The 23,411-nt window shown below is 41.7% G+C and overlaps 2 protein-coding genes across 6 annotated transcripts in view; one reads left to right on the plus strand and one right to left on the minus strand.

Moving 5' to 3' along the window:
- eps8l1b (EPS8 signaling adaptor L1b) lies at nt 1–21,620 on the minus strand. 3 transcript variants are annotated; one of them, XM_079493328.1, is made up of 20 exons: nt 21,490–21,582; nt 19,625–19,735; nt 18,125–18,208; nt 17,690–17,848; nt 16,569–16,718; nt 12,206–12,288; nt 9,558–9,670; nt 9,102–9,157; nt 8,874–9,003; nt 8,108–8,196; nt 6,917–6,991; nt 4,832–4,980; nt 4,272–4,416; nt 4,090–4,133; nt 3,824–3,932; nt 2,416–2,547; nt 2,092–2,236; nt 1,567–1,735; nt 690–822; nt 1–583 (listed from the first exon to the last, which is right to left on the minus strand). In XM_079493328.1, the coding sequence occupies exons 3-20, from the start codon at nt 18,152–18,154 to the stop codon at nt 500–502; spliced, it is 1,995 nt and encodes a 664-aa protein (XP_079349454.1). In that variant the 5' UTR covers nt 18,155–18,208; nt 19,625–19,735; nt 21,490–21,582; the 3' UTR covers nt 1–499. The 3 variants fall into 3 exon arrangements, with proteins under 3 accessions (XP_079349454.1, XP_079349453.1, XP_079349452.1); XM_079493327.1 differs by lacking the exon at nt 19,625–19,735 and having other exon boundaries at nt 21,490–21,620; XM_079493326.1 differs by lacking the exon at nt 19,625–19,735 and having other exon boundaries at nt 21,408–21,554.
- LOC306915738 (sodium-dependent neutral amino acid transporter B(0)AT2-like) overlaps nt 21,567–23,411 on the plus strand; it is a 13,883-nt gene continuing 12,038 nt past the window's right edge. The window contains exons 1-2 of one of the 3 annotated variants that reach the window (XM_079493323.1): nt 21,567–21,674; nt 23,090–23,321. In XM_079493323.1, coding sequence (XP_079349449.1) covers nt 23,090–23,321 — 232 coding nt within the window. In that variant the 5' untranslated portion in view covers nt 21,567–21,674. Of the gene's footprint in view, nt 21,675–22,231; nt 22,603–23,089; nt 23,322–23,411 lie in introns of those variants that run through there. The other 2 variants (XM_079493322.1, XM_079493324.1) reach the window with 2 other exon arrangements.

Genomic DNA, 23,411 nt, shown 5'->3' on the forward strand with positions numbered 1-23,411 from the left:
TTTTGCTGGAATACTTTATTTGAAGCTTCAATAAAAAAAAAGCCCAGCCTTTAAATGTTTATAGTACATCATGCCATTTCTTGCCAAGGGACTCACAAGTATCAAAAAAAAGAAAATAAACTAATAAAGAATTTACAAACGATAAATACATTCACTTAGTCTTCAGCTGGCAGGCAGAGATTGCACACAACACAGAGCTTGTCTGAATGGAAAACATTTTAAGTGTCAAAGTCCAAAATCGCATTAAGCTCACAGCACGTTGCATCTGCGATGTCATACAACAGACTATAAATTAGGTATTAGCATTGCACTTGAATATTATGAGGAAAAATGTTACAGCAAAGACTTGATCCCAGGATAAGGCTGCCTTTGAGATCAAGTTATTTTAAAATAATGCCCTTCATGTAATGCTGCCTTTCATGGCCATCTTGTACATCAGATTGTCAGGGCGTCGTCAATGAAGTTCAGTCTTCGCTGGTACTTCATATGGGCACTTGTTTCACAATGTGTAGCTCTCATTCAAATCAACCTTCATTTTCTGTTTCTCCATGACTGCCTCCAGCTCTGTGGCTCTCCGAGCATCCTGTAAGACAAAAAAGTAACAATACATGATAAATGTATACATGATAGTGATTTGTGTTTCCATAACAGACCCTGAGAATTTGGGAAGTTTTAGAAACATTCATTACCTCAAGCAGGGCTTTCTGCACTGTGAGCTGACTGTATACTCTGGCGCCCTCGTCTGGAATCACTGCACGTAGCTCTTCCTTGTTGAGGGAGAACAGCTGTGCACCAGTCAGCACTCCCAGACACAACACAGAACTAAAGGACAGAGAGATAGAGAAGGGAATTAAATCTTGTATCCTTGTTCGCATACAATCACCCATGATACTCTTGCAACACAACCTTTTGTTACGAAAAAGATATATAGAAGTTATGAAGAAATTATAGAAGACTAAAACTATTATTAAACTATTAAACAGGCACTCTGTTGGCATAATCAGTGTCCCTACAAAATAATTGGCTACTCTAAATTTAGGAGAAAATATATATATATATAATAATTAAACAACTCACTTACTTATGAATTATTACTAGTAATTAAACAACTCTGTTGAACATATGGAGGACCAATGATAGTGATAGTGCTCTTGTACTTTATAGCATACTTTAATAATGGCACTGTGACAACGACTGAGCACTTTGGGATTGAGGGGTGCCTGTTAATCCTGTTAGTTGATTGATTAGACTAGCATCTTGGGTGGATTTCTATTATACTGTGGTTTGTTGATTAGAAATGTAAGGGTGGAGTCTGCAAAGTATATAAGGGAAACAGCTCAGAGTGTAGGCTGCAATGGGGATGAAGTTGGAACTTTGCCTCTCCATTAATTTAAGTTGTTTATTAGATTTTTGCGTTGTATTTTCTTCATTTTCAATTTGAATTGGCCTGGATCAAATGTAAGAGATTTATTTTCTGCAAGCTCGCCTCCTCATGGTTTTTACTGACTTTGTGCCCATTCACACACCCACTTTGTGACACAGTGACATTATAACTAGTAAACTCACGGTTCACTAAAGCCCTTCCCTCGGAGCCACTCGGCCACCTCATCCGGCGGGGAGTGGTAGTCCAGGGGCACAGAGGTGTCCGTTGAACGAGGGATGATGAGGGACGGCTTGTTCAGATTGGCCTTCCCGTTGGTCAGCCTCTGCAGCAGCTCATCATTCACCTGCATGACTGTGGGAGGTGAGAGAGAGTCATGTTTAGTTCACAGTACACTTGAGTCAGCGATATAAGGTCAGTCAGCCACAGGAGATGCGCAGAGACAGACCATTCCCAAAATATCACAGGTTCCCCTGAACAGCTGACATATGTCACTTTAATCCCGGCATCCCTATTTTGGGGCTGTCATCAGAGGCGATGATTTTGCAATAAAAATAAAAGTAAATCTAAACATGTGAACTTGTAGATCAGCTATTTTAGCTATTTGCTGTACAATGACGAAACACATTTGCACATTCAGAACCCCGCTTGACGATGGTTCTCTGCGACCCACTTTGACAACACCCTGCCTGGGGTTTAGAAGCTGGTACCTTTATCTGTGTCTTCTTGCGCCTGTATGTGTTGGCTGTAGGGAGGTAAGGTGCGAAGCCGCTGGGGGGACGGCGCAAGATGTAAGGCAGAGGGGTTGGGTGGGACCACAGTGAAAGTCTTAGCCAGTGGAGGCGGGGCAGGAGCCTGGGAATGGGGAACAGAGAACAAATAAACATTGGAATGCATGCAGGTATGTAAGCAGGTAGGCCAGCGTATTCCCGCGTGTGTGTGTGTGTGTGTGTGTGCGTGCGTGTGTGTGTGTGTGTGTGTGTGTGTGCATGCGTGCGTGCGTGCGTGCGTGCGTGCGTGCGTACGTGCATTACCTTGGGAGCGTTGTTTGTCACTGGACTCGACTGGTCTATGTGAGCCATAGGCTCCAGGATGTTGAAAGGAACAAAGCCGATCTCATTGAACCTATTTCGACATTTCCACCAGCGCTTGGATGATTCAACCACCTGCCCAGGACAGTGCACTAATTAATATCTCATAATTCTTTCATAAATCATAACTACTGTGTATACAATTCCCAAATACGCTAGTAGTTTTCCATTGAGCAAAACACAACACAAACAAAAAATGTATATTGGCTTTGAAAATCTGATATAAGTGTCAAGCTCACATTGTGCAAATATGATTCTGGGACCCCAGAATCATATTTGCACAGCCTCTCTATTTATGTATTTATTTATTTATTTATTTATTAGAGTAGCCAATTATTTTTTGCCCCCTTTTCGTCCCCAATTTAGTTGTTTTGCCAATGAATTCCTCCCCACACACATTTCTGTGTTGTTACTGTTGTCACCGACAAAGCCACTACCTCTGTGGTGGTGGGCCGGGACTATACCACTGCGCCACCCTCTGTAGTTGTTAACCTCACTGAGCAAGGTGGCATGTCTTCCTGAGATAAAACTATAGCCACAAGGCTAGTAGTTTACTAGTATTGGGTTGAGTTCAAGAATGCACCATGCACATCACTGTGTGCAGGGTTATTATATTCATTATTGTCACAATGGCAATTAAGTGCTATGCCACTTAATTGTAATCATCGTTTTTTTACTTGCTTTACCGGTGTCTATGCAAATCACACAGCTTGGATATCATTACAAATCTCAGGGTTAATCACTTAAGCTCTATTTTATATTTGGGTATTCAACAATAGCAGATCCACAAGCTCCCAATGAATCACATTGTGAGCTTGTAGAACTACTATTTTCAAAACATTTTTTAACATATTCACCAATAATGACATGCCCCAATATAGGGACGACAGGGTTAAAGTGGCTATGCTGCTGTCTAATATTGATAATCCCTTGGCTGAATACTTGGCAATGAACTGTTGCACTTCGTCAGTGGTCAAGGGTTGTGTTTAATGTTGGAACGAACCAAAGCAGATTCCTTGAATGAATCTGATACTTGGTGAAGAAAATTCCTTGCATAAACCACAGACTTGGTAATAAAGTGCTTCCCAACATTCCTAAATTCTTGTTCATGGGTTCCCAACCTTTTCTAGGTCAGGGCCCAGTGGTGTTCACGGCCCACAGTCAAACCGGCTGCCATGTTAAGTGGTCAGATGGATGTTTAAGGCTTTAAATTCTTTTTGACATGTACAGTATACTGTATATATTGTTTATATTAATGAAATATTATATTAATAAATAGCATTACAATCTTAGTGTTTTGCCAATTATTTGGGGGCCCACAGGTTGGGAATGGGCGGTCCTAGTTCCTTACCTCTAGCACATCTCCTTGCATCACAGACAGCTCACTGCTGTTCCTGGCTACAAAGTCATAACTGCAGCTATATAGTCTCTCCGGCTCTGGTGCATGTGTATCGCTGTCCCTGTGGTGAAAAGAAAATTCATGAGTTTTATTTTTTTGCTCTCGCACAGTAAAATCCTCAGTGTTCATTTAACTCGGGGACTATAGATTTGGGTACCTTTGCACAACAAGGGTAAACAATGACAGGTGAGTGATTTGTATTTGCAGAGGTGACCTACGTTTCTTCGTTGGTGGGTGTGGCAGGCTGTTCGACTGATATTTGCTGTTATGAAAGAGAGAAAAAAAGGATATGAGCAGTAGTCAGACATACTAAACGAGTTAAAGAAAGACACACACACACCTGTTTTTACACACGGTGGTATAATGTGCCTATGCCGTACTGTACGCAGGTATTCCATACCTCCTGTTTTACGAGGAAGGCCTCATGTTTGTGTTGTGACTCGACCGGATCCTCCCAAACCTGCCCGTCTGCCTTGGAAGCTTCTGGCTTCCAGCCATCCAGAAATACTGGTGTGTACGGCGCTACAGGCCCGTGCAGCTGAGAGCTGAGAAAGAATGGAGAGTCAGCATTGGCCTTATATCAGTTTACAGTGTAACCAAAAGCAACTGGGTTAAAGTAGGTGCAGCTATTGTCAATTATAGCGATTTAAGGACAACATTAACAATGAAAAACTGCTATGTATGAATGTCAACCCTTGTTTTGTGTCAACTTCAGTGTCTGTGTGTGTGCTGAAATTTTGGTTTGAAGCTGGATCAGTATTCTCCACAGTGTCAGAGATAAATATTGACTCATGTCATGTCAATTCGACCTCCAAAGGGCAGACTGGGTGACACTTGTCACTGTTGGCTTCAGATAAACTATTGTTCATATCCAAGCAGCTTGGCTTAGCATAACATTTCATTTGGATTTTCATGATCCCTTGTCATTATTGGCATCCGAAGATGATTGCTGGTACTGACCGAGAGAGAGTCCAGTTGGGACCGAGAGACGTCCAGAGCTGCCTCTCCTCCTCGTTGAGGGTGTCTTGCAGCAGCGAAACAGCAGAGCTGGTGAGGGCAGGGCTGGATATAGAAGCCCCCAGAGCCGGTCCTCCTGTCGTTTTCACCATCTGCACACGCACAGATAACAGAAGATCGTCAGTATCATAACTTGATGGATTACCTCAAGAAGGACTCCTTCAGCCACACTACAATTTAGGTGGCTCAATGTATGGCCTTTTATGTCGGAGTAAAGTATTTTGTTAAGTGTGTTAGAGGTAGAATACACAGATTCTGAGTTTTTTCAGTGCCTTTGGGGCGAGATCTTAAGATACAGAACACATTGAGAAGTTTAATGTCATGTCATCCTCCTGATACATTGATTGGAATCATTTTTAAATCTTTAAGATATTCACTCCCTGTGTAATTTATTCTTATCAGTTGATAAGATAATTGAATATAATTTCCTCCCTTGCGTTTCCATTGTTAACCTTTGCCTAAAGGGACAATAAGGTTTTAATTAAATTGTGTCCCAACTCCCAATTACCTAATGTTAGTGACAGTTTAATGCAACATGTCATGACATTTGACGGTATTGCTCTAAGAATGATTTAACATCACCCTGACTAATTTGGTTAAACACTGTTAAAGCATTGTATTACTTCAAATCAAAAGGTTGCTATTGTATGAATGAACACAAGGCACACACATACTGTAGTGTATAGGCACACCCAATCGTTTGTAGATCGGCCTCTAAATCGGCCTTTAAATCCTAACCTAAACACAATCTGAACATTTTCCTAAATTCTAAGCCCAACTATAAATTCTTTAACCATCACACACACACACACACACACACACACACACACAGAGAGAGAGAGAGAGAGATAACCATCTTCTCACACCTCTCTTGGTCTCTCCCTCTTTCCATACAGGTGTGCCACAACACAAACATTTCACACACCCTGTTTTCAGGTTTAACATTGATTTCTATGAACTGAAATATCTTGGGAGAAGAACAAGTCAAATCAAACAGCACAGGTGGAACTTGCTAAACCTACCTGATATCTATTTTAATTTTTCTAAATATCGTATTGAAATATGTTATTATACTGGACCCCTAATCTCAGTTCCTTTTCATATAACATGACGTACTGCACATCATCATGATTAAGGGTACAGGGTTATTAGATGTATTATGTACATGTATTATGTTAACCCATTTAGACCTGACATCGAGTGGCGCGCTATGAGCTTGTAGATCTGCTATTTTTCAATAGCTAAAGTATAACATAATGCTTAGTTAAAACACCAAAAGAGGTTCCCGTCCAGAATATGTATACATTGATAATAACAATAATAACAATACTGTTATCATAGTAGAAGTACAGCTAAATCTGGGAAGCAAATACTTTTGAGGTTTAGGCTTAGGTATTAACTGCATACTGTACGTGAATATACAAATAACAAACTGTACTCTACAGCAGTACTGTAAACAAACCAAAAATAAATGCTATATATTAATCATGTGACATGTCATTGGCGTTTCATTTCAGGCTATCGCAATGGGACCTGCCTTGTGTAAATATTGAATAGCCCTCATAGTTTCTGCTAACATGACTTGCTTGAAGAGGCGTGTGCAGCCTCTTCTATGGAAGTATTACGCAGTCACTTGACTGGCTGTGGACCTATTTTGGCACAATATAGTCCAGTGTGTGTCCAGTAAGTGATTAATGCATTATAACTCCATACATACACAATAAGATACCATGGCATTTCCCATATTTTGATACTGTACTTCTACCATTATTTGCTTTTCTGCTTTCCTTTATTGATAGTATATAGTTGTCACTTGCAGCAAAGGTCGTCATTAGAGCCTATACAGTATGTGGTATGCGCCTGGACCGCTAAGCCAGCGATTTGATGGCATCATGGTAGGCTAGGCAATAATTATTATGTATTGCTCTAATTAGGAAACCCTTCATGAACAGGTGGTGATCTCTGTCAGTATAACTCTCTCACAGTCTCACCAGTAAAGAATGGGCGTAAAGGTTATGACTGACTCACCATATCCAGGGGTATGAACACATGGTGCACAAGGTCCTCAGATGAAGGGTTGGCAATTGCAGACTTCAGACGAGCCTAGACAGACACAGAGAGACATTAACAACACAGTTATAGACAACAGTATGAGATGTGGCTGTGGCAACATTCTTACAGTAAAGGAATAGCTAAAACTGTAAAAACAAGAAGAGTCTAAAAGCCATGCTAGCAACCCCTAGACTCTATAGACTTTGCTGGCAAGGCCACAAGCTCACCAAAATCAGTTATTCTGCCATTTATTTATTTATTTAACTCCAAAGCCAGTCCCGACTAATTAGCGTGAGGTCAGGGCACCGTCTTTTGTGAGCGAAAGGTTAAGGTTAGGTTTTTAAGGACTGAACTTCCCCTGCAACATTAAATAAGGAGTCAACGACCCACCTAAATAAGGCATGAAACCGAGAAAGCCGGCACACGCAATCGAATAGGGCCACCAGGCAAGGGCGCCAGGGTTAGTGAGGTTAAGGTTAGGGTCACGGCCCTAGTTTTAAAAAGCACAAGAAATAGCTGTTGACATGGTATGACAAATGACTTGCAAAATGAACCGAAGGAAACGATATTCTGACACTATAAAATTCCGATTTTAACACCATGGTTAAAACTATTTAACTGTTGGTTAAATCGTACCCAAATATGTATGGTTCCTCCTCCAGGGAGTAAGAACGCACTCATAAAGCTTCATGGCAATATACACTTGAGATATCAAATGGGAAGATGGTGCAAGAGGAAAGGCAATGGGGTCACCAAAATCAGTAGGGTTCATATCCTTGCTAAGCACATTAAGGTTTCATGATAATCTGTGCATTAGACTTTGAGATATTTGTGTGCAACTGGAAATGCTGGCCTAAGGGTGGCTCTTGACCTACATCTGTTTGGATGTATGGGCTGTCAAGGCCTGAAAGTCGTTTTTTTGCCACTCAGTAGGCATTCCCACATAACTTCCGGGTATGATGATGAATGTCACGCGCATATATGGCCACCAATATATGGCCATCTTTAAAGCCCCACTGCTAGTGGGGCAATTTATTTAGCTAAATACGTTGTTTGGAAAGATTCAATTAAGTAAAATATGAGGAGAAAAGAGGGCAGAAATAAGAGAACATTTTCATGCTCAGCAATATCCACACAATGTAAAATATGAGGTGGTTAAAAACTCACCAATAGGCTGAAGCAATATTTGAATTTCTGGAAAACATCAATGAATTCCTCTTCTGGTGGAGGACGGGCCTTTGCAGTGAGCAGGTCCTCTGTTCAAATGGAACGGTGACACAGAAAAACAGATGAAGCAAAGTAAATCCATTCAGTGCACAGAAAATACATCTTCTGTAATGTATTCTCATGCTTTGGAGGTAAATGACAGTTTCCACTTGAGCTTGCAGCAGACTGTAGGCTGGCAGTCTAATTCTTCCACTAGACGCCGGCAGTGTCCAATAACTTGCCATGGAGGACTAGGCAAGTTTCCTTTGCAAGAAAACACTACAGTAGTTGTATAAGACTATTTATAGTATTTAGAGAACCAGGAGCCACTGCAGTAAAATATATAACTACAAATACATCATTGTGGTTATATGCAACCACCAACCAGTTGCACTTGACATCGGTGTCTGTCCAGACATTATGTAATGAAGACTTTGAAGAAAGTACTAGTGTTTTGTGAGCATTGTCACATTGACCTTGACCTTTGTCACCTACTTCTAATGAGTTCATCCTAAGTTCATGTGGACATTTGTGCCAAACATTTAATGAAATTCTCCAAGGTGCACATGAGATATCGTGTTCACAAAGTTGGGATGGATGGACGGACAGACAGTGGACATACAGACATACGGCCGGACAGACAACCGGCAAACATAATGCCTCCAGCCATGGCTGTCCAAACAAACTTTATATGGACTCTCACTCTCTTTCGCTGCCCATTGCTTACCTTCAGCGCTTTGCTTTTTGCTTTTCTTCTTTTTTTTCTTCCTCTGGCTGAGTACAGTGGCAGCTTCAGCAGTCTGCTGCAGTTTCGCCATGAAGCTCTCGATGTCGTCGAAACATTGGTTAAGGATCCCCTGAGGAACAGAGAAACAGGAACCAGTTTAGTCACCCTCATGAATTACACCCAGATAACCTAAAAATCGGTTGTCTGTCAAAGGACGAGGAGACATACCACTTCTCTCTCTGCGCGCAGGAAGGAGATATCTGATCCTCCGTTCACGCCGTTTGCTGTGGAGGAGAGAAGATTCAGTTCATCCATTTTCGTTCATTGGAGGACCTGGTATTTCCCGCATGTGGAATTCCTGCCACCCCCTCTGCCCCTGTACACACACACATATACCCCCTACCCCCACCCTAAACACACAATGTAATCTCTGTGCTCCGGGGAACCTTTTGCCTTAAATACCTCTCTGTGCCTCACTTCCCCTCCCTGTCCCCTTTTCCTACCACCTCATCCTCTTTTCTTCACTGTCTTTTCCCTGTCTTTCAAGCCCACTTGAAAACAAAGAAGCATTTTGTTTTATTGTCATTAACCACATGAACCCTAGCATCCCTATTCTTCTGGGCATATATAATAGGCAAACATTTGTCAAAAAATGGCAAACATGTGGCAAGTAAAGCTCCTTACCTCTGGGTCCGGGATAAGGCGGAGGGTTGGCAGGCGGCGGGTTGGGGGCATGTGGCATGGGGGGGTTTGGAATTCCGTAGGCGTCAATCATGGTTTCTGTATTCTGGGGAAGCCTGAAAGAAGGAGAGGAGAGATTGGAATACTCCCAGTAAACCCACCTACAACACAACAAGCATGGGTCTGACATTCAATGAATCAAGTGGAGGGGATGAGCTCAACTGAAGGGGTGATATGGACAAAACCAAATATCACAATATATTTGTTTTATAATACTTGTCATATCATGATATTACCATAACAGAGTAAACAGACACTATCTTGTCTCATATCACAAATATAAAAATAATATCAATATATTGGCCAGCCCTATACCTCCAGTTGTCTTTTGACTGTTGCTAACAACAACTGTTCACTCAATGCCAGCATGGGAAACACCCATCAGAACAAGAGCATGCCTATCCCATTTGATTGTCAAGATCAAAATCCTGAAAGAATGAACCAATAAGGGTGCATTTTAACACTCTCCCATAGTTTTAACACTCAGAATTTTGCAGTGTAGGTGACTTCATAACTGGATGACAATAATAATCACTGACTTCCTCAAGGTAATCCACTGTTTATGAAAATGATGTGGCGACTCTTTAATGTGAAGCCCACACAGCCCTCATTTTGTGCCAACCCACAGTAAACAATGTGGGGGAAAAACGACTTACTCAGAACTAAAATGTTACATAAAATAAGAGTTAAGGTGCTGTAAGTTATTTGTTTTGTTTTGTTAAATTAAGTGTTATAAAAATCTATATAACACCAGTTTCATCCAATCAGGAGAGAGAATTGGATACAAGTGAAATTGGCTCTACCATAAGACCTGACTTTGTTTAAATTCAGTTAAATCTGTTACATTAATGGACTTTGGATGCATCTGTTCGAGGTAAATGTATATCATCAATAGAGTAGAAAGGCAGATTTCTCTCATTGTGTATATTTGTATGTATAGGGGCCTATAGTTTGGTTTTTTTCTTGTATGTATTGTCCTAGTCTTTTCTTTTAACAATTTACAATTTAGGCATTTAACAGACTTAATCCAGAGCAATTTACAGTAAGCAAGAACAAAAAACATGGTAATTCATCAAATACATAAAAATAGTCATCATGAATAATACGTAAGCTAACCGTGGAATATCTATGCATGAATAACTATGCATATATACTATATAGTGCTATGTCTACATAAAATGATATCTAAGTTACATAAGTGAGCCTTTGCATGCCTGTAAGGACGTCGGGGCTAGGGCTAAGATGGAGTCTGAAGAGCTTTTTTCATGTATGTTTGTTTAAAATTCAATAAAAAGTAAATTGAAAAACAAAAAAAAGCAAGAAAACAACATTGGAGTTGAAACTCTATCAAATTGAAAATTTATCAATTCTCGAATCTCGATCCTAGTTGGATGAAATTTGTAACCCAGCTGAAATCGTATTTTCTGTTTACTAAAGAGTTGGCGAGACGGGATGGCCCCTGTTACTGAACAAACACATTATAACATTGACCTGATGAAGATGTATTGACATTGAAACGTTGTCATGTTATTTGCCTGCTGTGGGAAAATACAAAAGGCTTTGGTTGTCAGGGCCTTCTTTCTTCTATTCTACATGATACAATGATCAGAATATAGAGCTTTAACTTTTTAACAACATTTTAAACCAAAGAATATCCCTTACAGCACCTTTAACACAAATTCTCCTTTCGATATAACCAATGGCTATGAAAAGCAAACAATGGAAATACCAGAGGCAAGGACAACACTTTGGCTGACGTTGGTATGTTTGCCTTTCCTTACACACCTGCACGAGCAACAAGTCCGTCTAAGTAGTACTAATTCAACACAACGCAGCAACATTGAATTGGTACCCTACAGTACCATATCCACAAGCAACTCATAGCACTTTCTCTTACCTACAGTGTGTCCTCTGCGTGTCCTTTGTACGAATGCCTCAATATTCCGTCCAGGTATGAACTTAATGCACTGCTGTCATGATAACCCTCTCTCTCTCTGTGTGTCCACCTCTCTCTAGGTCTCTCTCTCCCTGTCACAATGGCCTTGTTCTCTGTCACACCTTCTTAAGTTATGTAGAAAACCAGAAAAACTGGTCTCTCCTCTTGCTTTTCTGTCTCTCTCAGCTGCTCTCCCCTCCCTCCCTCCCTCCCTCTCTGTCAGACAGGTGGGTGAATGAATACCGTCACCATGATTTTGATTTGGTCTGTTTGTCTGTTTATTTGATAATTTCTGTCTATTAATTTACACTGTAGATGAATTACAGACAGACAGACAGACAGACAGACAGACAGACAGACAGACAGAGACAGATACTGTGACAGATACTGCTGATTATACAATATAGACCTATCTGTGGACCAATATTTCTTCCTCTCACTTCCTCTTTGTCAGACGTTTGTGCACACACACACACACACACACACACACACACACACACACACACACACACACACACACACACACACACACACACACACACACACACACACACACACACACACACACACACACACACACACACACACACACACACACACACACACACACACACACACACACCATGAGTAGCCATGACCATGACGTTCACTGTACCTTAGGGCCTTAGGGCGCTGCTGGCTCCTGTTGGAGGACGAGGCCAAAATTGCACCTGTGATGTCATCGCGAATCTGCTCCGCCTGCAGAGTGGTGTGAAGTGGCGTTAAGTGGCATGGCATGTAAAACCTGAACCTATCCTGTCAGTTCAGTGAGAGCACGTGCTGTGTCACACGGTATCATGGCTCTATAATTATGTGTTGTGAATAGGGGACACAAGTGAAACCAATTTATTTGAGCCATTTAATAGTTTTCAGGTGAACCAATGAATTCAGTTAATTTAGTAGGGAAAAAAAGAGCCCCCTCGGCAGGGCACTGCAATTTGAAAACATAAAATAAAATAAACAAATAGGGGTATTTTGGTTTAATTTTAGGGTACCCATCCCCCAAAATAAACAGACAGACAGACAGACAGAGGCTAGTCGCTGTGCAAGCTTGCCGCTTTAAGCTGGATCAGGCTTCCCACAACACCGCAGGCATTGTCTGCAATGCAGACAGCAGAGCAGAAGCTCTCAATTGATTGATTGATTGATTGAAGAATTTATTAACAGTTTGCAGAATTACAGTACATTTCAAGCACAAACTCAATACAAAGGCTGTTAACTGTGAGTGGACGACCCAATTAAGCATTACACTTGTTTCCAACAGGGTCCACCATGTTCAAATCATCAAAACATTTAGAGACGTACAAATAGACACTTCTATAGACAGAACAGGAATTCATCAAAAAGGAGGTAAAAAGGGAAAAGAAATATATACAGTGAGGGGAAAAAGGGCGGGGGGGGGGATTCAGATTTTACGGGGGCCAGTTTCGAATTGCAGCCATCCGTAGGTGCCCTTTGAGAGCGGTTTTGAAGGAGTCAAGGGATTCGCATGTCTTAATGATAGTTGGTAGGGCGTTCCACATTTTGGTGGCATAGGAGCGAAAAGAATTTAGTCCCTTGTTTGTGCCGAATCTGGGTTGTACATGGTTCGTTGCACTCCCTCTGGTGTTGTGGGTGTGGACTTCGTTAACATTAAGGAAGTATCTAGACAGGTACATGGGTATCTTGGTGGTGTATCGAATCTTGTGGACCAGACCCATTGCAAGATGCTGTACTCTGTCGTCGACCCTAAGCCATTCCAGCCTGTCGAAGTGGGCAGGGGTGAGGTGGGTTCGGGGGGCTAGATCAAGTAGGAGCCTGACCAGTTTGTTTTGGGAAGTCTGGAGCCTGGTTTTAAGGGCCTTTGAGGTGCTGTGGTACCAGGAGGTGCATGCATAGTCAAAGAAACCCTGTACAAGGGCTCCTGTTAAGGTCTTCAAGGTGTTTTTGTTGACCAGTGAGGAGATCCTGTAGAGGAATCTTGTTCTATGGTTGACTTTTTTGATTACGTTGGTGGCCATTTTATCACCGGAAAGATTAGCCTCCAGGATGGAACCTAGGTAGGTAATTTCATCTTTACGTGTGATAACATTGTCACCCACTCTAACCAAGAAGTCATTTGCCTTGCTGAGATTACTAATAGAGCCAAAGAGAATGGATTCAGTTTTTCCCAGGTGTAAAGATAGTTTGTTATCAGCGAGCCAGGTGCAGATTCTACCGAGTTCAGAGCTGAGGGCATTTTCAACCTGCAGTTTGTCCCTGTCCGAGACCAGCAGTGCTGAGTCATCTGCGAACAGGAACAAGTTGCAGTCACAGGCTGAAGTCATGTCGTTTACATATATTAGGAACAGTAGAGGCCCTAGTATGCTTCCTTGTGGAACGCCACAGCTCACTGGGAGGGGGGGGGACAGTGTTCCGTTCACTTCCACCATCTGTTCTCTCCCCTCCAGGTAGGATTGCATCCAGCTCACTGATGTGCTATCGAAACCAATTGCTTTTAGCTTGTTAACCAGTATGGAGTGGTTCACGGTGTCAAAAGCCTTTTGGAGGTCCAGCATGACCATGCCGCAGTATTTGCCAGCGTCCACCTCTTGTTTGATGTGGTCGCTCAAATAGAGGAGGCATGTGTCAGTGGAGTGGGATGTTCTGAAGCCAGATTGGAACTCGTACAATAATTTATTAGTGGCAAGATACTTTTCAACCTGTTCATAGACTATTTTTTCCATCACTTTCGAGATGGAACTAAGAATAGAAATAGGGCGGTAGTTGCCGGGGTCTAATTTACTCCCTTTCTTGTGCAAGGGGGTTACTTTGGCCAGTTTGAAATCTTGGGGGACCTGTCCCTGTTTGATGGAGAGGTTTACTATGTGGGTGATGATTGGAGCTATAGAGATGGCTGAGTCTCTGAGAAATTTGGAGGGAATGTTGTCATGGCCTGTGGCCTTGTGGGGTTGGAGGGCACTCAGTTTCTTAATTACCTCATCAGTTGTTACCATAACTAGTTTAAAATCGTCTTTACAAACACCTAGGTTTTTGTAGAAGGTTGTAATGTGCTCTACACCAAAGAGCCCAGAGTGGGAGGGCAGTTTGTTAACCAGAGTTGTTGATATGTTTGTAAAGAAGATATTCAAGTAGTTGGCCACATCAAGGTTGTCAGTGATGAGAGTGTTGTCAGATTTGATGTTTATGTTCGAAAATCTGGTTTTTAGTTTCTGACCATAGCTTAGTTGATTGTTTAGTAGCTTCCAGAGCTCATGAGGATTGTTTTTGTTTTCCTGAGCTTTATCATTAATGAAGTTACTTTTAGCTGATTTGGTCATGGCAGTTACACTGTTTCGTAGTTTGATTCGTTGTGTATTTAGGTTGTTCAAACGAGCTTGGCGAACACTGTCGAAGCGCTTGGCTAGCTTTGACTTGCATTTTAGAACTTCAGAGCATTTTTTGTCTCTGGCTTTCATTGCAGCCAGTATGTCCGAATTCATCCATGGTTCCGAGCGGGTTTTGCCCCTGGTGGTTCTCAAAGGAGCCATGTTGTTCAGTACTGATGTAAATTTGGTTTTGAAGCCAAGCCAAGCTTCTTCGACAAGTGTGCTTTTAAGCTCATCGGACCAATCCAGACTCTCCAATACTTGGTTAAAGACCTCACTAGAGTAGGTTTTGAGGTCCCTTGATATGACTGTTTTGTGGCAGCCGGTCTTAAGTTTTTGTATTTTGCGGGTACAGAATATCATAAAATGATCACTAAGCCCACAATGATTTAACCACAACTAAATACTGTATACAATAAACACAAATCTCACTTTTTTCCTTTTTTTGTGCCAATATGTGACAAACGTAATGGCCTGGGATGAGGACTCCTGCATATTATGCTTTGAATTTCTGCTCATTAGTCTACTGTCTTTTTGAGTGGTGCAAACCACTCCAACAACTGGCTTTGTACCCGTGTACCCGTGTACCCGTGTTTGTTCGTACCAAAAAAACGAGCATGAAAAACGAGCATGGTTGCTATGGTTAGTATGTGACGTCAGATGCTTTCCTGGTTCTAATATACAGTAACTATAACAATAAATGTGTAGATGCACCACTCAGTTCACACAGGTGTGATTTTTTTGACATGATCAGCATGTATGAGGCCTTCGACCATCATCTTTTGGAAAATACAAAATATTATCTAAAAAATCACACCCGTGTGAACTGAGTGGTGTAAGGTTTTATATAGCATGATCAGCTGTGGTCTGACGTAATGTCTGACGTTAAAGATCTTTGGCTAGGTAGACTAGTCTTCTGATGTGATGATTTGTGACCATGAAGTTGATTCAGCTGGAGTTTTTGTCCGATGTGAGGTATTATATAAGGTAAGGTATTATATAGCCTGATCAGCTCTGATCTGACGTAATGAAATCACACCTGGATGTGATTTCACAACTGGCTTTTTTTGTGCAGAGAAAATGACCATGGTTGCTACGGTCATCCAGTTCACCCGGGTGTGATTTAATTACGTCAGAAATTATTTTGAACATAGCAACCATGCTCATTTTTTTCTGCACACAAAAGCCAGTTGTAGGAGTGGTTTACACCACTCAAAAATATGAGCAAAACTAGGGTGTATTGGCATACCCTAGCCCAAATGGTAAATCCGGACCTGGATATCAGCCAAAATGTCAATATCGTGCCTCTTGAATCCAGCTCTTCCGCATGGGAAACTAAACGGCTACTTTTCAGGGGAAGGAGAATCCCTTCTGGCCAAGAGACATACAGCAATAGGCTTGTGGGGTACACAGGAAGGGCCACTCTGCCACATAACTCGGCTGTAGAATATCAGCTATAGTCAGTGTGACAGCCTATTGATTCTCATACTCTTGTACTCTCTAAACATGACAGATACGATAGTCATGACCAATGGCCAAATTGAAATGAAATGATAATTTTAACCATTCATCTCCAGACCCATATTGTATCAGACTCCATGAGATAAATGGCTGTTCGTCAGATATGCTCACCTTTACAGTCTCACAGCTGAAGAAGTGAATGTCTGGTTTCTTCTGGTCTGCACTTTGGCACACCAGCAGAAGTAGAGATGGGAACCGTTTCTCTTTGTGGAGCGCGTCACACCGATAGATAGATTTGAAAGAATAGTTCTCCAGCTCATCCTGTATGAATAGATAGATATTGATTATAATATGAATGATGAGCACTGAGCAGCAACAACAATAATAATCATAATAATAATCACGACTGTCTAATTTTATTTATATCGTACTCAACCTTCAGTGCTGTTATATAAGCTGACTAGAATGGAAATCATTATATTCATTATATTATCCATGTCAAAGTGAGCTGTGAACATTCCAATTTACCCCCATATTAAATGTACTCTACCTAAAAATTCAGATGATTTATTAATTATTTCCTACATTTATCTCAATTAACCACATTTAATGATTCTCTGTTTCCTCTACAGTATGTAACCTCTAGCCCTGTTTATTTCTTGAGCCGTGACCCAAGAATGTGATATCCCTGATCTACTGGTGTGTGTCGCACGCACGCACGCACGCACACACACACGCACACGCACACGCACACACACACCTGCACACACACACACACACACACACACACACACACACACCTGCACACACACACACACACACACACACACACCTGCACACACACAGTGTGCATAGCATTAGAAAAATAGCGTGGCTTCAAGCTGTCAAGTCAATATCCCATGATTGAATACCTTTGTGAAACCCACACTGACATTTAGCGACACACTGAGCAATTTGACCAGGCTTCTGTAAATTGCATCCAGCAAGTGTTCAATTCACTACTGCTCACTTGGCAGTAGTGCTGTTTACTTGTTTTTCAACTAGTGGTTTATATTAAGTACAAACCGACAAAATAATTGAGAAGCAGGCAAGCAGCAATCCAACACTTAAGTGTCTTTTGTGTTTGTGCATTGTGATTCAGTCTTCAGATAGGTGCAGTAAAGCGGAACCTCAATGTGTTATTTCTGTCCCCACAGCAGGACACTATCTGCCCCAGCTCCTGCCTTCCAGTGACCCCTGATGCTCTTAGCTGAGTGTCCTGCTTGGGGTTTCAATATCAACATGGGCCTGACCTGGCTCTGTGTGTCTCGAAGTCGAATGGCCTCTCGTCCAACCTCCAGGATCATCTGCTGGCTCCATATCTTGTTATTCTGAGCCATGACAGAGATACGGGCCTGTGCTTCCTCCACACTCTGCACCTCTCCATTCTGGAGGGAGAAGGTCACCAGGTGCTGCATTGGGGTTAGACAGAGAGAAGATAAAAGTAAAGAACAGTGAATATACAGTAAATACTATAACAGGCTTCCCTGTCTTTAAAAAAAAATTAAAACACACACACACACACACACACACACACACACACACACACACACACACACACACACACACACACACACACACACACACACACACACACACACACACACACACACACACACACACACACACACACACACACACACACACACACACACACACACAGACCATATTTTAATGGCAGCACTTACATTGACAACATATTGTGACATGTTGATCATCCTTTGTGTTCCCAGGCTACTGCTTGAATACTGCTTGAATGTTTCCTGCTTATCCTAAAAACACAGGACAGGGTGGGTGGGGAGGGGAGAGAAGGGGAGGAGAGACGGTTGAAGGCAGGGATGCTGCAGGTAAGAATCAATTATTTGTATAATTCAGAAAACTTTTCAGGTGGAATTACAGTGGGTGTTCCAGTCATACATGTAACATGTAAAAGTTCATTTGTTATTGACAGCCATTTGAAATGAGTCATCTGAAGGCAGCCTTCCACACTAATGGATCAAATGAGCAAGTGCAAAAAAACGGTGTTGTGTAACTGTGAATTGAATGGGAGTTTGTTTGCGACTGTGACGCACATGATTGCTGCTTTTGTATGTATTATCAGTGTTTCAGCTAGGGGTGGAAAGTAACAAAGTACAAGAATGCTTGGAACAGTAATTAGTTACTGCAACAAGTGACTCTACTAATTATTATTGTTGCTTATTTAAGAGGAAGTGGTTGCTAAGACATATACCAGTAAGACGCCCTGAGGGCGAGAATTTCGCGAGAACGATATTCTAATACTCTTTGATTTCCTCTGAAATACAGTACTTTGACTTATCCAGTACTACTAGAGTAAAAGCATCCGAGAATAAGGAAACATGTGAATGAGGATGTTTTTAACAAAGGGAATCTACTAGAGTCATGACTCTGACTCTGAGGAAACGTCAGTCATTACTATTTATACTAGTAACTGAATAAAAGGCTTAAACTGTCCGAACTGTTCCAGCATCTTCTCCTTCTTCTGCAACTATTGTCCCTGTTCCTGTGATGCACCAGACTAGCCGTTTTAGGCTTTAGATTCCCTTGGTTAGAATCTCCTTGCCGCACTCTCTTTCTCTCCGTTTCTTATTCAGTAAAAGCCGACATACTGTGAATGACCAGCCCAACCAGTCTGACAACAATTCTGTCAGTCTCCCAGTGGTCATTTCTTAGAACGTTTCAAACCAAACAAGATTATTGCCCAAATGACTTCATGACAGTTTTCCCTGCTAATCTCTTTGGCATGCCACTCACCTCATCCTACTAGATGTAGTGGTTAAGGTGGAGCTGACAACAGCACACTTCTTTAATATATACTGTCTGTCTGAGGAGCATCCACAAAGGAAAGGCCACATATTTCAAAACATGTGAACCAATTTTGAGTGTGCACTTGCCACTAGATGTTAAAGACTTGTCTTGTTCATAATACATGAGAATGCATAATCCCATATAATGTATAATAATAATACATTATTATGTATTATTATTATAATACATAATAATGCTAGAACACATTGATACATATTACCAACTTTTACATACAGAAATTATTTTTGAGATCAACTTACCGGTTACTTGGCCCCAAATATTATATCAACAGTCTTATGTCAGTGAGTGTGAGTGCCTCCTAAATTAACGGGGTTAATAGCAGCGTGACTCTATCCTCATACCTGTCTTTCTTCTCCAGCTATTGAAACATTTGTCAAAGTGGAGGTGTGTCACCTTGTTCAGCCCTGCCCAGTCTACTCCACCTTAGAGATAAAAATGTAATCTCTCTCCCTCTCCCTCACGCATACACACACACAAGCGCGCACGCACACGCACACGCACACACACACACACACACACACACACACACACACACACACACACACACACACACACACACACACACACACACACACACACACACACACACACCCTTCAATTTCAACTTCTCTTTTGTTTACACTGGCAGCCAAATCTAGCCTGGGTCTAGCCTGAATCAAATCTGTGCCACATCCAGATTGAAATCTGATTTGTTTAAATAAGTCTAAATGCAGAAAGGTCCGATTGCAGAATCCGATTTTTACAAATGTGACTCGAGTCAAATTCAGAGGTGGTTTCAAATCTGATTTGAAGAGATCAGTCTGAATGCAACAACTACAACCTGATCTAAATCAGATTCCATTTGACTTGTATGTGACTTGTTTATTCCATGTTTGTGTTTAGATTTATTCCAATCTGGATGTGGCACAGATCTGATTCAGGCTGGATTTTGCACAGATCTGTGACAGATCTGTGATCACATACCCTGAAGAAGGCAGTTGCATCTGCCGAAACGTTGGTTTTTACTCTCTGCGTAGGGTTAGGGTTAGGGGTAGGGTTAGGGCTAACCCTAATAAATTATCGGCACTTTGGCTATGAGTGTGTGCAGCCACTTTTGCCCTTTCAAGACTTCACATTTAGATCTGTGATCTGAACACAAGATCTGTGAAAGATTCCGATCTGGTCACTTGCAAATGCAGTGTGAATGGTCGGGCAAAAATATCAGATTTGAGAAATAAATCAGATTTGAATCAGATTTGACTGGATGTGTGCAGTCTAAATGAGGTAATCACCCTCCATTTGGGGTTCATGCTGTGGCATGGACCCCGAAAGGCCCTCATGCATGCCATGCACACAAAACCAAACTGAGGGTCCTTGAAATTAAACAGTTTGAGATCCACTGGCTTCGGGGGCTGTCTGGGCTCCCCTAAAGGTCTGGTCCTAGAATCGCCTGTTACATAGCCTAATGGAATACAAAACAACTCACCCCTTTACCAACTCGCCCTGGGCGTACAGCCAGCGGTATTCCTAAAGTTATCAAAGTAAATTATGCTTAAACGGTTAAACCTAACCTTATTCCTAACCTTAACCTCAGTAAAACTATGCCTAAACCTAACCCTATTCCTAAACTTAACCCCAGTAAAACTATGCCTAACCCTAAACTTATTTCTAACCTTATTCTCAGTAAAAAATAAATAAAGAATACAAGAACTGCCGCACCAAGCTGTCGGCGTGAGGTCGGCGGAAAAACGCTGGGGCGAAATGGAATTGGGGCGACCGTACCGCCTAATGTGATATCATCAGATAACAGTGCAGACCAGACCTTGGGCAATCTGCAGCTATAGAGCGCGCGAACATGCATCTACAAGCCACAGGGTGTCGTTAAAGCTGCAATACGGAATTATTTGAATGAATGAATAACACATTAACCAAACTGTATGACTGGAAGTGGTCTTCCATTGAAAAATTATAGGACCCATTTGTCGGGTACTGGGTACTAGGTAGACCGAATATCGTCACAAACTGCTTGGCTGTGTGGCCCGTGTGAAGTTGCACGGCCTGAACCCCAATAGGCCCTAGGGATAAGTAGTAGCCTAGCCTATCCCCCCAAGTTACCGTTTAGCGTTCGAATGGGCCTATACTTACAGTATATGTTACGTAGGAGGCATCAGGCCTGCATACACCGTTATTATACAGGCGTGTGAAGATCACATTTCAAAATATTCACCGATAGGATGTAGAAGACTGGTGGAACTCAGAGGCGGAGTCAGGTGAAATAGCTTCACAGACAGCACACTTGGCGTTGGCGTGTTTGACTTTGGCTTGTGTGTCACTGAGGACACTTGAAGAGAAAACTTTAGTTAATAGACGAATCTTAGAAGAATATATAGGGATTGAATTTGACGCGTAAAGGTAATTGATCACAATCGTTGAATGCATGACATTACTGAACAATGCTGACAAATGTCTACTCATGTAATTGTATTTGTAGATTGTTTGTAACAAAATGTATGGAGCTGCGCTGGCAGAGCTACGTGGCAAACCCGTGCGCATATGGCATTATGTGACTTAATTGTTGTATTTTGTAACCAAACCAAGATTGTATTATTATCAAAGAATAAAGTGAATATAACCGCATATTTTTCTGCCGTAACAGACGCTATTAGGATGAAAATAAAATCCTATAAACAACACTGATGAGCATGACAACTTGTGTTATCAGATTACTTAGTACAACAGTCTTGTATTTAAATTAAGAGGATCCGAAACAAATGAAGGAAAATTAAGTTTTGCCACGTGTCGTCAATTGTCAACATCATGTGTTTTATGATTTTTATTATATTCCGCAGTCAGCACTTCTTCGTTGTCAGAAATGACCTGCTATAATGTAGGCCACTTGCTTATCTTATCTATGCTATCCAACTCATCAGACAGATGAGTTTACGATGTTTAAAATATGCTAGTTAATGCGAGGGGAGGAGTCTGTCATTCATCATTGCATCATGCGGAAGGAACACTCATCCACGGCGGCATGTATCCAGATGTGAGGCGCTAAAAGTAGGCTACTATAATAACAGTAATCTTTAGTCCACGCATAAATCGATAAGCACCACCACGTGTGGGTAGTAACAAAGGAAGGCGCGCGATGCCTGCACGGGGTGAACGCTAGTGATCTGATAAGAATCGACGCGATGTTCTTCTTGTTCTGAATCTGCACCCGATAACAAGAACACTGAACTGACTGAAGAAGACCTCCACGTGTCTATCTTTTACTTGGATATCTTGTTTAACTGGTTCGATACTTTAAAAAAATAAATAAGCACAGTTCCCGCATAATCAGGTGAGGGCATCAGCGCAGCTTGTGCAGTATTTTGTGCATTGTATGGAATGTAGCGCCAAGGTGTGACTGTGGCACTGTGCCCTGGGAGTTTTGGGCTCTGGCTGAAAAAAGGTTGGGATTTTTTTTTTGACGTCTACTCCAAATACAAAAAAGGTATTCAGGCCAGGTTCAGAAAGGGGCTATACCCTAATGGGTAAGACAAGTGTTGCTGATCAACAGTAGGACTTGAACACAGAACTCACTGAACTCTTTGTTCAGCACTTCAGCCCTAAGAAATTACCAGGAATTGTCAGTAAACATATTATAATTTGAGGAATAGTGGAGGGCTCTTGTTGTGTATTGTAAACCGAGAATATACAGGATAAATAAATCAATGGATCACATTATTTCTATTATTATTATTATCATCTTGCTTCCAGCCAATCCGTTTTTTTATCTGTCAAATGTAATGATGTGATTAATTTGTATTATTCATCCCCTACCTTAGATGGAAGAGAAGCAGCCCTTACCCAGTGACGATGACAGGATTGCCAATGGTATGCCAGGGTCAGAGGTGACTGCCTCACTTCCAGAGTGCAGTGGTCAGGTGGAGACATCAGAGCCCCCTGCTAGAGATGGATGGAACAGTAAAATAGAATACTTCCTGGCACAGGTTGGATTCAGTGTCGGGCTCGGCAATGTGTGGAGGTTTCCATATTTGTGCCATCAAAACGGAGGAGGTGAGGACTGAGGACGCAGCCGTGTCAATTTATTAGTGCATGTTTTTAGATCTGTTATTTGTATGCCTTGCTTTTAGAGCACTATGTAGA

The sequence above is a fragment of the Electrona antarctica genome, assembly GCF_951216825.1.
Source record: "Electrona antarctica genome assembly, chromosome: 22".
In the NCBI taxonomy this organism is placed as follows: domain Eukaryota; kingdom Metazoa; phylum Chordata; class Actinopteri; order Myctophiformes; family Myctophidae; genus Electrona; species Electrona antarctica.

Excerpts from the sequence above, each read along its gene's own strand:
- eps8l1b (XM_079493327.1), bottom strand. The coding sequence starts at position 18,154 with ATGATCAACATGTCACAATATGTTGTCAAT. Across the intron at positions 8,197-8,873 it reads CAAAAAGCAAAGCGCTGAAG|AGGACCTGCTCACTGCAAAG; the intron begins GTAAGCAATGGG and ends CCATTTGAACAG. Across the intron at positions 823-1,566 it reads GGGAAGGGCTTTAGTGAACC|TTCTGTGTTGTGTCTGGGAG; the intron begins GTGAGTTTACTA and ends TCTGTCCTTTAG.